This window comes from Berkeleyomyces rouxiae (genome assembly GCF_048999995.1).
Source record: "Berkeleyomyces rouxiae strain 22BRR77 chromosome Unknown BrBRR77_ptg000005l, whole genome shotgun sequence".
Taxonomy (NCBI): Eukaryota; Fungi; Ascomycota; class Sordariomycetes; order Microascales; family Ceratocystidaceae; genus Berkeleyomyces; species Berkeleyomyces rouxiae.
The window spans coordinates 1,156,476-1,172,072 of record NW_027396495.1 but is presented as its reverse complement, the minus strand read 5'-3'; the positions used below and the strand labels follow the sequence as shown (position 1 = coordinate 1,172,072).

Genomic DNA, 15,597 nt, shown 5'->3' with positions numbered 1-15,597 from the left:
AGATTTGTCGTGCAGGTGACCTTTTCCTCGCATGAGCGGAGAAAGGTTATTCCCGGATCAGGCGATCTTGTTGATATTGTCAGCATGCCAACCCTACAAATAAAGCATCTTAGGGTTGTGCTCCTCTGACTACATCGGAATTGCCTTCAACTCGTTCACGTTCTAATATCACAACTCGCCACAAGAGGAACGCTGTTATAAAAGCTCCCAACCTAGTGGAAGCTGAACGACAAAAGGCCTCACTTCTCCTTTTCTTGCTCGGACTAGACTTTGCTTCTAAGCTTCACTAGGCATTCTCCTCCGACTACTACTTGACTCTAGCACAAGACATCGATGGACTGCTGGGCATAAAAGGGCTGCTCTCTCTCTCTCTTCCATAGTATCTAGAATAGAAGGCATCGATCATCGTTCGCCTTTCTTCCCCTTCATTGAATACATTCTCTTTCTTTGAACTCTCTGAACTTGTGACGTTCCGGATACTTCTCCGTACAGGACAACAGTGAGTCATCCTATTAAACACTGAAAGATCTGAGGTTCGCTACCTTAAACATGAGATCCTAAGGACTAACATATGACCTTGAAGTCACGTGAGTTAATGATGCGATCTATGGCATCGGACAATAGTTAGACGGCGGTAGTTCCCTTCCAACAAAAACCAAAAAAATCTAAAAACCATGCATACAGAAACTCCATAATCCAAAGTATAATGACAGGAGGTCTCCCACCTGCCCAGCGCAGAGGCTGTCCTTTGTCCGCGTGGCCCTAAACAAGACCTAGAGTCCTGGCCTCACCGCCGATGTAGTGATAAAAGTTATTGTGCAAAAAGGAAGAGGGGGTTGGCGGCGTGTTCACGCCAGAGGGTTGGCAGCGCAGTTGCGCGAAAAAAGATTGGGCCCCAGAGGCTAAGCTGCCCCGGGCAGGGTCGGACCAGGCGGTGGAGGGTCGGGTGGAGGGCGAACTGGGGAGTCCCCTTCCTGCGGGCCCGTTCCCGTTACCGCACGGCGGTGTGCTAGAAGCACCGGAGGACTCTTGGCTGCTTTAGATGCCAGCCAGATGGCTTCACTTTTGGTGGCTATGAGCTTCTGGAAGAAGCCCTTAGACATCTGTTAAAAGTTGCAAGGGCAGGCCCAAATGTGCTCCGGGGTGGTCTCAGCGTCGCAGAGGGGGCAGGTTAGCCCCGCGTTTAAGTGATTGAAACGGCGGTGGTAGTCTGCGTAGTCTCTGTGACTAGAAAGTGCTGTAAGGACAGCGCGGGCGAGCTTGCGCTCAGTGTCGTCAAGAAGGCTTTTCCAGGCCTTCTTAGGAGCCTCGAGAGGTCGGCTCAGGTGGAGTCTGTTGGCACAACCTTCATTCGACCACCAGGCGCGAAACTCAGTGGTGATGCGGGCGCGGAAATGGCTGCGGGCCCAGGAAAGGGACACCCCTACGGGCTTGTCGGTCCGCGAGCTCGTTGCCCCAGACGTCGGAGTGCCCCGGGACCCAAATCACTTCCACAGCGGGGGCACCATCTGGCCACGGTCTGGGACCTGGGTGGTCAGGGCTTTGGCCAATCCAGTCGGCGCAAGTCGTTTGGGCCCTCCGGAGAAGCTCTTCGGAGGTTCCGGGCTTCGCGCCCCATGTCGTGAGGCGGTACACCGCGGCGAAGTTGTCGGAGCAGACCCAGACCTTGCGGCACTGTGGTTTCACCCACGAGTCTACTTTTTCCAGGGCTCTGGCAATGGCCATCACCTCGGCGTCATGAACCTCGGCGTGGAAAGGAATCGGGCAGTTGCCCGTGTCCAGGACTGTCTCGTCCCGAATGATCGCCCACCCAGCGCCGACCCGGCCCTCTCCCAGCTTGGATCCGTCTGTGTATATCCAGAGGTCCGAGGGGGAAGAGGAGCGTACCAAGGCTAGGTGCGCCGCAGCTGCAGCCTTCTTGTCACCCTGTAAATGGGGGCGAGATGATGCAGGCGCGCCCGTGAAGGGGGCCGGGTAGTTTGTGGCCAGGCTGTGCGGGAGCAGCATCTTGAGCCTCCCTATTCTACCCCAGTTTGTGGCTGTCGTTCCGAGCGGGTGGTTTGGCTGCGCGAGAGTGGCCCTAAGTCCGGCCGAACCAAGGCGGCTGTCTAGGACAAAACTCATTGGCGGGAAACCGGACGCTAGGTTGTATATAGCGCATGGGGTTGTGCAATATAGCGGGAGTGCCGCACGCAGACCTCGGCGGACTGTGCGATCCAGGAGTGCCACGGCCTGCTTCAGCCCACGGGGTTGGCTAGTTGTCCCGGCTCCGTGGTTCCACCAGACGGCGGCGGCGTAGGCGAGCTTGTTCACCACACAAGAGCGGACTGCCGTGAGGGCGCCTTTCACCGGGGCCCCCTTCCAGCAACCAGACAGAATCTGAATGCCGCGTATGGTGGGTGCCGTCCTCTGGGCGACGTCGCGGATGTGCGGCACGAAGGACAGGTTGCGTGACCAACGCACGCCGAGCCATCGTAGGGTATCCTTGGGGTCTATGGCATCTAGTGAGCCGCTATCGGGGAGTAGAAGACCCGGGTTTTGGCCGTGGCGCTTGCGCGTCACGTGGAGGAGTTCCGACTTGGCAAGGTCGAGCATCATGCCGTTCCTCACACACCAGTTGTTGACAATGTTGAGGGTGTGGGACAGCACCGAGCAGTTGGCTGCCAGAGACGAGCCTGAGCTGACCAGGCAGCCGTCGTCCGCATAGCCGCGGAGGGAGCACGGGAGGGCCATCCTGAAGAGTGGTGCCATGAAGAGCATGAACAAGATGGGGGAAATTGGCGAGCCTTGGGGTAGGCTCCCTCCTGTGGGCTGAAGGGGATCGTCAACGCCATCGAGCACCAACGAGGCCTTGCGGTCCGAGAGGAACGAGGACACCCATCGGCATGTCTCGGCCGGGCAATCCAGATCGACCAGACGTTGTACCATGCGGTGCGGCTGCACTGCATCAAAAGCTCCCTTGACATCGAACGTCAAGACTGAGGATTCCATCTGGCGGTCCATGTAGTACTCTAGAGACTCAACCAGACTCAGACACATGTCTTCGGCGCTACGCCCAGGCACCGCCCCAGCGTAGTTGTCCCCAATGTGTCCCTTCTCTAGGGCCCAGAGCGAGAGTCGGCGGGCAACAATCCTTTCCAAGCACTTGGCCAGAGTTGGCAGCAGCGAGATGAGCCGGTAGGAACGCGGCGACGACCGGTCCTTCTTGTTTGGCTTGGCGAGGGCAATCACCTTCGCTTGCTTGAAGGGGGAAGGGTGGAGTCCCCAGGAAAAACTAACCTTGAAAAGATAAGTGATCTGCTTCCCCAGAGCGGGCCAGGCTAGCTTCAGGGCGTTGTTGGAGAGGCTGTCTAGACCGGGCGCGGTGTTCTGAGGCTTCCACAAAGCAGCTTTGACCTCGTGCTTCGTGATCGGCTCGGTCCCGACTGGGGCTTGCGACAAGTCTGGAGGGGGCAAGTCACCCGGGCGAGAGGATGGCATATGCACGCTGCGGAGAAGTGCAATCTTCTCCTCTTGGCGCGAGCAAAAAAGTCACCCATAGGTAGCGACAAGATTTGTGATGATAATCTTTGTGTAACCATGAAATCCTATGGAGCAAAAAGCAAAAACATACAACACCGAGGATTCGCATGTGGTCACCCACCATACTACTGGTTCGGCGCTCTGTGGCTTGACTAAGGGGGAGCACACGGGACCCCGTATTTTCCGCAGGCTATGGTCGTATGTATCAGATGAGGGTCGGAAAATAGCTTATAAGGACAGCCTTCTACTGGGCGAGAGCAAACACTCGACTCCACAGTGAGCAGACTGACGATATAGAAAAAAGACATACAACACTGGGGATTCCCACGTGGTCACCCACCGTAGTACTAGTCCAGCGCTTTGTAGGTTAACTAAGGGAGAGCGGACGGGATCCCGTGCTTTCTACAAGCTATGGTCGTATGTGTTGAGGAGAAGTGCTGCATTTACTTGTAAACGATTGTATTCACAGTGTGTCAGACGAACATCAAGATGAAGTTCAATCTCTAGACAGTCCTCTAGCGTCAGGTAATCGGTTCTGCTTGAAAATATTTCTCAACTACACTATTCTTACACTCTAGACATCCACCTTCGGCATATCAAATACTCCCCTCTTTTCTGTATTAGCCCCATCTCATACCAAGGAAGGAGAATGATTTTTTCTTGTGACCTTTCGTTTCATCCCGCTTCAGATATACTCTCTCATGGCCTTTGACATCTAGAAACAGATGCCTATATTCGAAGTCGATAGAGTTTGGCAGTCGTGACATGTGAAGATGTACAGTTCCCATTGCTTTAGGGCCCTCGACCTACATTTCATGTTAGAATGGTACATATTGTGATAGATATGTGCTACTAAAGAGATGATGCTTACGTAGAACTGCATGATCAGGTGTTCTACACCGAGAGAGTCCTTTTTGAGAGTTGAGCTAGAATTCAGTCAGTAAGTGTCGTTGTCTTGGTCGAAGTAGAATACGACAAGGACTCACGCAACTGGCCGTGACCTCTGCCACTTGTTGGTTGTTGGTTCCCCGTGTGCCCAGATATCATCAGCATCACCCAAGATCGCTCTACACTGGGGGTCTTTTTTGATCAGTGACACTGCGCGTGAAAATTGAGCGACTCTGCTTTCCGGCGCAAAGACTTCATCAAAGAGCATGTAAACAACGGCACCCTAGAGAGTGTTAGAATTTGGCATGTTGCGAGTGTGGGCAAGAGGGACATACCGTCAAGACAACACCCACCGCGACAACTGCGAGATTGAAGGTTTGCTGTGTCGCCCGAGATGTCTTTTCCCGGAGCGAGAGTTTTGTCCATGGAACTGCGCCGTCGTCGTTGAAAGCAGTGACAAGGCGACGCTGTGGTTGCGGAGCCACAGAGGGCGAATATACTGATGCCTGGGGCTGGGATTGAGAGCTGGAGGTCGAGGCTCCGGAATTGTGGGTTGCGTAGCGGCGCAAGTTTGAGAGCGTCGGATGCAATGAGCCGACAACGGCGGTCGATGCGGGCCTTAGAGCGCCCTGGCTTATGCGGAGACTACTCATCTCGATGGGAGAACAGTAGCTACAAGACTACGCGCGTGTGGAGTTCCAGCGTCTCAGAAGCCAACTTCAGCCATTGATCATCCATCGCATGTAGTCGTGGTCTCCCGCCCTGTGCGACCAACGGCAGCGGCAAAGCTGCCTTGACCGCCGCCTCACCGCCCGGCAGAATAGCAGTGCCTTGTGGCCCAAACAAGACTAGCGCTGTTTTTCATGCCACCTTAACTTCAACTTTAATGATTGGATCGAGTCTCCTTGGAGCCGCAAGAGTCTCGCTGCCAACTCGCCTTCTTCCATTTCTCTGTTGAAATCATTTTATCCCACCGCTTTTTTCTCGTGCTCGCTGATATCGCTTTGTCGTAGTTTTCCTTCTGCCCTTCTTCTGAAAATCGCGAGACACTGTCTTTGCTTCACTCAGAAGCCAGCCCCCTGTCCACATACTAATCTACACCCACTGCCTTGCCCCCCTTTGACGCCTCTTCCCACGATTCAATACCAGACCAATCAACACAAAATGAGCGCCCTAGCAACAAAGCAACAATCGCTTAAGATATTCGAGAAACTCAAGACGAAGCCTGCGAATAAGGTACCGCCGCCTGCTGGACTCGAACGCCATTGGCTGACACGTGGAGTTCAATGCTGATCAGAGGACGCTTATCTAGATCTGCTTCGACTGCAGCCAGAAGAATCCGACCTGGACTTCCGTGCCCTTTGGTATCTACCTCTGCCTCGATTGCTCTGCGAATCATCGCAATCTCGGTGTGCACATTTCGTTTGTGCGCTCGACAAACCTCGACCGTATGTCCCGACTGCCGTTTACCGCGGCGTTCCGCTCATAAAAACACGACGGCCATGGGCGCCTGCTAACATTGAACGTTTTGGTATTGTAGAATGGCAATGGGAACAGCTGCGTATGATGAAAGTTGGCGGCAATGAGTCGGCCACCAAGTTTTTCCAGCAGAACGGTGGCTCGGCCGCCCTCAACAGCAAGGACCCCAAGACCAAGTATCATTCTGCTGCCGCGTCCAAGTACAAGGACGAGCTGAAGCGCCGGGCTGCGCGCGATGCCAAGGAGTACGTGCCGAGCACTCCTCTCCAAGTTGCCCCGTCTCGAAAACAGTTGTCAGCTGACCGCCATTCATATAGATTCCCCGACGGAGTCGTTCTAGATGCCGATGCCGATGCCGAGACCCCGAGCGCCGAAGCGGACGACGACTTCTTCTCATCCTGGGATAAACCGACCATCAAGAAGCCTACACCGCCCATTTCCCGCACAAGCACACCGCCTGTCATCAGCCGCACTGCTTCTCCCATGAACAGAACCGGCTCGCCGCTTGCGAAGCCAGATGCTGAGGCGGCCAAGCCTGTAGCTCGCGTCACTACCTCTGCCGCTCTCCGCAAGACCGGCCCTGCCCCCCGCAAGAACGTTCTCGGCGCCAAGAAGGTTGCAAGCAAGCTCGGTGCTAAGAAGGTCGTGAGTGCTGATGCCATCGACTTTGACGAGGCTGAGAAGAAGGCTAAGGAGGAAGCTGAGCGCATTGCTAAGCTTGGCTACGATCCCGAAGCTGAGGATGCAGCAATCGAGGCGGCTGCCAAGCCAAGCAAGCCCACGGCGTCCAACGTTTTGTCCCCAACTCCCACAAGCCCATCGCGTGGTGGCTTTGCCCCTACCAACTCCCGCGAAAAGTCTGCTGCTGATACCGAGCGTCTTGGCATGGGCATTGCGAGATTAGGCTTCGGCCAGGTGGGCATGAAGGCGGGGGCCAGCAGCAGTGCGGCGGCAAAGAAGGGCAACGGTGGCTTTGGCTCGGTGGGTCCCATCAAGGCAAAACAGGTTGACGACAGCGACGACTTTGCGCGCAAGAAGTTTGGAGGCCAGAAGGGCATCTCCTCGGACGAGTTTTTTGGCAAGGGCGCCTACGACCCTTCAGCGCAAAGCGAGGCCAAGTCCCGGTTGCAGGGCTTTGAGGGCGCGACGGCCATTTCATCCAACGCCTACTTTGGCCGGCCCGAGGACGAGGAGGACATGGGTGAGGACTACGGCGACCTGGAGACTGCGGCCAAGGACTTTATCCGCCAGTTTGGCATCACAGCCGGTGATGATCTGGAGACCCTGACCAACGCTCTGGGCGACGGCGCTGTCAAGCTGCAGGGCGCCATCCGGCAGTACTTGGGCAACTAAGGGTCCGGCACGACAGACACGCCGATGCCCGCGTGGCAGGGTCTGCGATGTTGTTCTGGGGCAGGGGCTAATTGGTCTCGAAGATTTGCCAGTCGCCCTCCGAATGAACAAAGCCGCCTGCCGTTGCATCCTCTCGTTCTGAGCTGGGCTCGACTCTTGAAACCTGCCGGCTATCACTTCTGTTCTTTCTTTGGCTTTGATACTAGTGCTTGTTCTTGTTTTTTTCTTTTTCCTGGTTTTATGTTATAGTCGCATTGCTGCTGGGGGATTCTGGCTTTTCGTTCGGTATACAAAGCTACACCAGCTATTTCTTTTTCTTCCTTCCCTATTTCTTCACCCTGTCTGTCCTCTTGTTCCTCTATTCTGCTTCTTGATTTCCGACCAGCTGATAGTCGGAGTGGGCTACTAGCTTTTGGATATGTCCTCTTTTTTTTGTTAGAAATAGGCTTGAAAATTCAATGTGCTTGCGAGTCATTCATTCCATTGTCTATGCAGACTGGCCTTTTTTGCCTTTAAGGTGGGAGGTGTGGCAATTGGCTGAATTACACTTAATGCGCTCAACATTTAATATGAACGTAATGGCAAAAATAAAACGAAAATCAAAAGCCTCAGTCATGGATTGTCAACAACCCATTGACCATGTTTATTCCCCGAAGAAAAGGGGAGAGACAAACTCCTGAACCAAGCCCCCAAACATTGCTACCAAGCATAACTAACTACCAAAAAAAAAACAATCAACGCAAGAACATATTGGGCCTTTTTCTGCAAGGCACGGCATCATCAGCCACATCAAATCCACGTCAAAGTGGCCCAGGCATCAAGCCAACAGGAGAAGATGGGGAAGTACTAAAACACATAGGGGAAAGTAAAGACCAAACATCTACAACTTGGACACCAGCTGAGCATTCTCCGTCAATATTTTGGCGGCGTCCTGGACAAACTCGTCGACGACTTCCTTGGCCGAAACCTCCTTGTCGACCACGGCTGCGCACTTGCCCATGAGCCACGGGCGGTACTGGTCGAGGCTGTCGTCATCGGGGTCCTTTTCCTCGAGCTTTTCCACGTCGTAGTCAAACGGCAACTTGCCCTTTGCTGTGAGATCCTTGATCTCCTGGGTGCGGTTAGACTCCCAGTTGACAATGTACGGGTTCTTGCGCACGCGCAGCGGGCGGCCGGTAAAGATGAGCGTGCGGATAGTGTCGGTGTAGCCGGCAGTGCGCACGGCTTCCTTGTGCGCCTTAGGCGCGCCCGCCTCCTTGGTCAGGATGAAGCGCGTGCCGACCCAGACGCCGGTGGCGCCCATGGCCAGCGAAGCGGCCAGCAGCGGGCCGTTGGAGATGCCGCCGGCCGCAAGCACCTGCACGGGGCCGCCGGTCACAGGCGACTTGTATCCGCGGCAGGCTGCGACACAGGCGGGGATCAGCACCGTGGTGGGCACGTCACCTGTGTGGCCGCCGCCCTCGCCGCCCTGGGCGCAGATGATGTCGACGCCCAGGTCCAGGCACTTTTGCACGTGCTTGGGGTGGCCGACCATGTTCATGTAGACGATACCGGCGGCGTGGAGCCGGTCGATGACGGACTTGGGCGGCACGCCGACGGCGGACACGAACAGCTTGGTGCCCGACTCGATGACGACAGTGATGAGGTCGTCGAGCTTGCCCTTGGTATAGTCGTAGCTGTAGCAAGAAGAGGGATGTGGTTAGCGCGACGAGCGGGTTTCTGGAAACGAACGCGGGCAGAAGCTGGCTTACTTGGTCTTTCGCGCATTGCCGCCAACCTGCGGCAGCAGCAGATCAACACCAAACGGCGCATTTTTGTCGTCGAGATGCTCCTTGAGCTCGGCAATTTGCTCGCGCAACATGTCGGGCGTGTAGCCCATGCCGCCAATCACGCCAAGACCGCCGGCATTAGTGACGGCGGCGGCCAGCTTAGGACCGGCAGCCACGTTCATGCCGGCCAGCAGGATCGGGTGGTTGATCTTGAAGACATCGGTCAGGGGAGTGCGGATGAGTTCTGGAGGAGAAGGCGGGCATGGTTAGCAGACGGACATCGGAGCGGCCAGCGAAAAAGGGAGGTTTCTTACGTGGAGACGCCATTGTGAGAGTGAATATGGGAGGGAGTTGTGAGGTAGAATATAGAAAAGAAGAAGAGCAAGCAGGAGGAAGTCAAGTCTGGCCGTAAAACAGTCAGACGGCGATTATTTATCCACGGCGTCTAGGTGTGACAAGGCCCCCGACTCGGCCTTGACCCCAATTAATCCAAGCAACTACTACAAACGCACATGGTAGCTTCTCTGCGCCAGGGAGGAAGGCAGGATCGGCCAACATGCTTGCGCCGTGTGCTTCAGCCGAACCGAGGCTTCACTAAGCTGCTCAAGCTGTCAAACATGCAGGAGCGCTGCATGCTATGGAGGAAGGAGCTTGCACGTTTTAGGCAGTTTCCGCCGTCTTGGGATAGTCACGTGACCAGTGTTTTTGATCAGATAACTCATCAAACGGGAGACCTTGTTCTCTGATTCCCTTTGTCTTGCTGCGCAGTTTGGGGAAGACGGCCAACAACTCCAGCTCCAGGCATAACCTGGCGTCCGCCATGCGGCGCCGTGTTGTTTGGCGGCATGCCGAGGCTTCGCCCCGTGCCAACCTAGACTAAACCGGCCGAGGCTGAGCCAACACGATCAAGGTCCCGTGACACAAATTGGAGACATTCAAACACGGGTTTCTCCAACTCTCGCCTCCAGGGATTCACAATCACATGCAAACGGCGAGTCGCCACATGACGTGACCTTTAACAGCGGGGGTTAAGGCATGGCGCCAAGGCGTTAGGGTTACACAGTCACGCATGTTTGTCACCTAGGGTTGTGATGCGGAGCAACCCTATGATGGTAATCAAATCTTTTCATTTCGTTGGACGCTTCACTGTGATATTTGACAAGACTGTTGAGCGATGGCGGCTTTTGCGGAAAATCGATCAATTACCCGCCTATTATGAGCTTCCGGCGGCCTCTCAATCTTGCTGCTTCCTCCAGACAAGTACAGCAGCGGCATTTCTCACCCCTCAGCAGCCGCACAAGACCTCCTCCTGGCTCTTGGCTGGCTTCTTTCCGCCAAAGACGCGACAGGGCAGGCCAGCATGGCGAGCTGACGAAAGAAGCCGCACATGCCGCGTGGGCGGGATTCCAGCAGCGCGACTACGCATGCTGCGGCGGTGGCTGCGGGGCCGCAGGGCTGCAAGACGAGAAGCGCAAGAAGATGGCGTACATTGCGCTCGGGAGCAACATGGGCGACCGGTTTGCCGAGATTGAGCGCGCATGTCGTGAGATGGACAAGCGCGGCATCAAGGTCAAGCATACCAGCAGTTTGTGGGAGACGGCACCGATGTATGTCAAGGACCAGGACAGATTTGTTAACGGTGCGTGTGAGGTGAGTCTGGGCTGAGCCTGATGTGGTGGGCAAGAAAAGATCTGCTACTAAACAAACATGGTGGCGAGTATAGGTTGAAACAGAACTTGAGCCGATGGAACTGTTGGATGCGTTGCAGGACATCGAAAACAAGATGGGCCGGTACAAGGTCATTGACAAGGGCCCTCGCAACATCGACCTTGATATCTTGCTCTACGAGGACCGCAAGATCCACAACGAACGACTCACGGTGCCGCATATAGGAATACCGGAACGTGAGTTTGTCTTGAGACCCTTAGCCGAGTGAGTACAGGTAGTCTTGTCGTACAATGCGACATACACCAGGGCAACATCCACTAATTCACAACCTAGACTCATTCCAGATAAACCTCTCTACCTTAATAAGCCTTGGAAGTTAACTCAGGATTATCTCAATGAGCTCATAGTAGATGAAGTCCTGTCTCCATTGACACCGCTATCCCCTGGATTGCAGCCTATTTCCTCCTTCAAAGCCACTCGCAAGACCCACGTGATGGCTATTTTCAACGTTACACCCGACTCCTTCTCCGACGGTGGCATTAATACCTCCCGATCCCTGCCTGCACGGGTATCAGCCGCCATTTCCAACGGCGCAACTATCCTCGATGTCGGCGGCCAGTCGACCGCTCCCGGCACACCCGAAATCAGCGCCGAAGAAGAGGTTGCGCGCGTCGTCCCCGCCATCCAGGCCATCCGCGCACAGCCCGGCGCAGCCGGCATCGCCATCAGCATCGACACATACCGCGCATCCGTTGCAGAGGCGGCCGTCCGCGCCGGCGCCCACATCATCAACGACGTGTCCGCCGGCCTTCTCGACCCCGACATGCTGCCGACCGCCGCGCGCCTCGGCTGCACCGTGTGCCTGATGCACATGCGCGGCACGCCCGCCACAATGAACGGGCTGACTGACTACACCGCCAGCGGCGGCGTCATACCCGGCGTGGCCAAGGAGTTGGCTGCGCGCGTGCGCGCTGCCGAGGAGGCGGGCGTGCGGCGCTGGCGCATCATGCTCGATCCCGGACTGGGCTTTGCCAAGACGGCGCGCCAGAACATCGAGCTGCTGTGCGCGCTGGACGAACTGCGCATGTGGCCGGGCCTGGTCGGCTTGCCGTGGCTGGTTGGCGCGAGCCGCAAAAAGTTCATTGGCAGGGCGACGGGCGTGCAGAAGCCGGCGGAGAGAATATGGGGCACGGCGGTGACGGTTGCAGCGGCAATTCAAGGCGGGGCGGATGTGGTGCGGGTGCACGACGTGAAGGAGATGGCGCAGGTGACGCGCATGGCTGATTGGATCTGGAGATTGGTTAGAGACAAAAACGAGAAGCTGTGAGAGTTATGGGACACACTAACGGCATGGGCCAAGCATCTTAGTTATGCCGACTATTACGGCAATGACGCATTATCATAAGCGGTTGTGTCTCTCAGATGGCTTCATCCCATTTTGCGACATGTTCCGAGACATCTTGACACGAACTCGGGCTGAACCCGTGCCTAAGCAGAGCTGTCAAGAGTCAGGACACCTGGGGGGTTCAAACTACGATCTGTGATGAAACATGAGACATGTGAGATTCAGCTTGCAGAGTGCAGGTATCAAAGTATATGTCGTCTCATGAATAGGCGGCGTCTTGTATGCACAGGACAAAGTTGACAGACTAACAGGCTATTCGATATCAAAAGATGAGATTTGGCTCTACTGCTGTGATTTGGCATAGTGCTTGTATATATTTTAATGTAGCTACATCCGTCTCGCAAGAGTACATTTATATGAATCAAGATCGAGGCTGTTGATCTACATCCCATCCAGATACCCTAACTATGTGACATGCAGACCAAAAGGCCAGAAGTACAGAGACGGACAACATAAGACCCGTGCATCGGTAATTGTCAGCCCAAAATACAACCCCCTCCCCCCCAGGCCTTGCCGATACTAGCCATGGCGAGGCTCCAAGTACAGACTAAGAAATGACGGGTAACGTCTGCAGAGAGTTGAAGCTGAAGTAAAGTTGATGTTGGACATATGAACCTAGCGCTGTACGACGTTACACGGACAAGACATTATTGTCGTCAGTTCTGGCTGAGACGAACGGGTGAGTGGAGAGCCTGTGGAAGATAGAGGGAATTGGCGAGTCACTGAGTGCTCAGAACAAGTGGGCGGGCGAGGAAGAGGGCGAGGCATGGACCTCGTCATAGTAGCCGGCATCCGGGCAGAATTTGGCCGAGTCCATTCTAATCCTTTAGAAAAATGATTTGGCCTTCGGCCGATAGCCTGGTGTCTAGTTGCACTGCTTGTGGGCTGGGTAAGAAGGCTGCTCGTTGTTATTTAGCGGATCTCACTACGCATGTATTTGCTGCGTCGGCAGAAAAAAACGTGCTCCCAGACATGAAGATTCTTCCTTGCTAGGACCCCCTCCTGTCCTGCTAGCGTATGGCTGTATGTATAGAGCTTGAGAGAAGTGAAGATTATCCTTGGTTTGGCCTCTGGCATATGCATAGGTGGGGAGAATAGTACTCGTGAACTTGAGCTTACGGGACTTCAGTCAGATGTGGAATCTAGATGACAAACATGGCCAATTACCAGACGCAAAGCAGAGCCTGAGCTAAGCAGCGGAACATCGGTACGGTTAGTGTGGATTACTGTGACGGTCCCATCTGAGACCTAAACCTAGGTGGGCTGGGTGTTGTTTCCCCCACATTTGTTCATAAGCTGGCAATCCGGCTGCTCCAGGGTATATGTGGATATGCTACTCTTCTTTGGACATGGGGAAAGAAAAGCTTTTACAGCTCAGGTGACGATGCAGCAGCTACGACACGGGCTAGGTTGGAAGCTCAAACGGGACGTCGATCAACCTAGCCTTCACAAAGGAAAGAATCCTGCGTTCCGGATCATCGGGCGGAAAAAGGCCAGATTGTCTGACAAGGGATGCAGACAACCTCCAGCTAGCCAGCCCAAGGACATGTGCGTGTATGTGTAAATGTATCACGGTACTGTTGGCAAGCCAGACGAACAAGGGAAGACCTACAGGGCGTAGGAGGCCGGCCAGAAAAGTACGGTAGAATAGTTCAGCTCCAGCACGCAGGCTGGCTGGCGTGGTGTGCCGCAGACAATGTATTTGTGTGCATGTACATCGATATGCACGTATGAACGTTCGACTTTGCATAGCTACAGGTACGTATGGATGTAGTTACATACATGCATGTGGAGATTTCCCTTGACTTGTATCGTCTCTGTTTGATCTTGACCGAACAAAGTCACCAACAAAGTCGTAAATGAGCCAATTAAACCAAGGCAAGGTGTGCAGTGCCGGGTTTGCAAGCCTAGCGAGGCAGTAAAACCCAACAAGAACAGCATAGTTAGTTGTGGGCAAGAACATGCAACTTCGTGAAGGCTACAAGAGAACGAGAGCGAGGGACAGGGCCCTCTGTGCCAACATGGGCAAGATGCCGCAATTTGTCACACACAACTTCGCCTACAAGGGCAAGGCCAAAAAGAAAGCATGGGCTTGCTCAACGCAGAATTGCCAATTGAGGCAATTCCTGAAGCGAGGACAAAAAAGGGTCACAGAAAAGCGTGGCCTCTACATAGTGCCGCTCCTCCCCCGCTGCGCTGCCTTTGGCGAGTGCTAAAGCCGCTAAGGCCGCCGGGGCTATGATTGGCGCAGGGCGAAGGATGGGCAACGGGACCAAGTGACTATGAGCGGACGCGGGGCAGTTGTGTGGCTCTGATATCGAGGAGCATGGTGAGCCAGAAGAGACGGCATCCTGATCTTGGCCGGGTCACGACGGTTCGCAGACGTGGCTTGGCCACATGGTATCGGCGGGGTTCGTCTAGTTCGTGAAGGATAGGAGCACGGAGAAAAACAAATGGAAGCAAAGATATGCACGCTGGGAAGGGGGAGAGGGGGGCAAAACTCATGGAAACGAGAATTGGGAGCGGGGGAGAATGCAGCCATCGAGACAGAAATCCAAATCCAAGTGAGGTGATCCCGGCAAAATGCAAACCGGTGGGCAGAATGGAAAGGCGGTGTGTGGATTCCATCAATGTAAAGTGGGGCTGGGCCAAAGTGACAGCTGGGCCGGAGTGAGAAGGCTGAAGGCGAGTTCGAGCAGAGGCAGAGGGGCGGCGTGAGGAGGGCCAGCGCGCGCTGGAGGGGCTCCGGCGCTTTGTTTTCGCTTCTGGGCAAGCTGTGAAGATTTGCAGTCGAATCGGCCGGCCAGACCAGCGCCTCTGCGCTCTGCAGCTCTGGGTGTCAGAAACAGCGATGGCGGAGGTTGGCTGTTACCCCCTCCTCGGCCCCCCTCCTGTCCCCTCCCCTCCCCTCCTCTCGCAAAGGAGACGACATCCTTCGACAGGCCTGGTGGCTGTCTCGCCTTGCGCCAGTTGCTTTTAGCTTCTCCGCTTTCCACTTGCCAGTGCGCGCGTTGCATTTGTACACACAAATGATGCATGGTCCATACGTGCATGCAAGCATATAGCACCGCATAAGACGGCCATGCTTGAGTTTGGTGGTGTGGTGGGTGTCCCTGTCCCACTTACTAGCCTCAGCCTCTTGTTCTCGCCGTCTGCCTGGTGTTTTGTCCGCTGAGAGGCCCATGGAGCTCGTGCCACCAGCTGTACAAGTATCATGGTATCTTACTAGTCCCTCTGGATCCAGGGAGAGCCAGCAGCCGCTGAGCCAACATGTGTCTGCGCTTGTGGGTATTATGGGCCGCCTCGTCATTGCTCGCACCTCGTTCATAGGCTTCTATCACATCTCATATTTTCGGCTGGTTTGGCCTTGCCACCGCACATCTTCCTATCTTGCAGGAGTCGAGCTCCGTCGGCGTAAAAGGGACAGCAAAATCCCTCGATTCTTTGCTGTTGAGCATGCTAATTCTGTTTTTACCTTTTTTTGTTTTTTTCTCTATTTGCTTTTTTCGTTGA

The 15,597-nt window shown here is 54.9% G+C and overlaps 5 protein-coding genes across 5 annotated transcripts; 2 read left to right on the top strand and 3 right to left on the bottom strand.

Annotated features, from left to right (window-relative positions):
* Positions 1–1,371: 1,371 nt before the first annotated feature.
* Positions 1,372–3,480, bottom strand: BROUX77_005451 (uncharacterized protein; the record flags this gene model as incomplete). Its single annotated transcript, XM_073750326.1, has 1 exon — positions 1,372–3,480. One exon carries the CDS (start codon positions 3,478–3,480, stop codon positions 1,372–1,374), a length of 2,109 nt encoding a protein of 702 aa, XP_073604337.1.
* Positions 3,481–4,142: 662 nt separating this feature from the next.
* Positions 4,143–5,063, bottom strand: BROUX77_005450 (uncharacterized protein; the record flags this gene model as incomplete). Its single annotated transcript, XM_073750325.1, has 4 exons — positions 4,143–4,328; positions 4,394–4,448; positions 4,509–4,693; positions 4,746–5,063. The coding sequence occupies 4 exons, from the start codon at positions 5,061–5,063 to the stop codon at positions 4,143–4,145; spliced, it is 744 nt and encodes a 247-aa protein (XP_073604336.1).
* Positions 5,064–5,574: 511 nt separating this feature from the next.
* Positions 5,575–7,242, top strand: BROUX77_005449 (uncharacterized protein; the record flags this gene model as incomplete). Its single annotated transcript, XM_073750324.1, has 3 exons — positions 5,575–5,646; positions 5,723–5,858; positions 5,951–7,242. 3 exons carry the CDS (start codon positions 5,575–5,577, stop codon positions 7,240–7,242), a joined length of 1,500 nt encoding a protein of 499 aa, XP_073604335.1.
* An 880-nt stretch (positions 7,243–8,122) lies between these two features.
* On the bottom strand, positions 8,123–9,338 carry BROUX77_005448 (uncharacterized protein; the record flags this gene model as incomplete). The annotated part of the gene is made up of 3 exons (XM_073750323.1): positions 8,123–8,918; positions 8,994–9,255; positions 9,326–9,338. The coding sequence occupies 3 exons, from the start codon at positions 9,336–9,338 to the stop codon at positions 8,123–8,125; spliced, it is 1,071 nt and encodes a 356-aa protein (XP_073604334.1).
* An 888-nt stretch (positions 9,339–10,226) lies between these two features.
* BROUX77_005447 (uncharacterized protein) lies at positions 10,227–12,006 on the top strand (the record flags this gene model as incomplete). The annotated part of the gene is made up of 3 exons (XM_073750322.1): positions 10,227–10,661; positions 10,735–10,943; positions 11,013–12,006. 3 exons carry the CDS (start codon positions 10,227–10,229, stop codon positions 12,004–12,006), a joined length of 1,638 nt encoding a protein of 545 aa, XP_073604333.1.
* Positions 12,007–15,597: the final 3,591 nt, after the last annotated feature.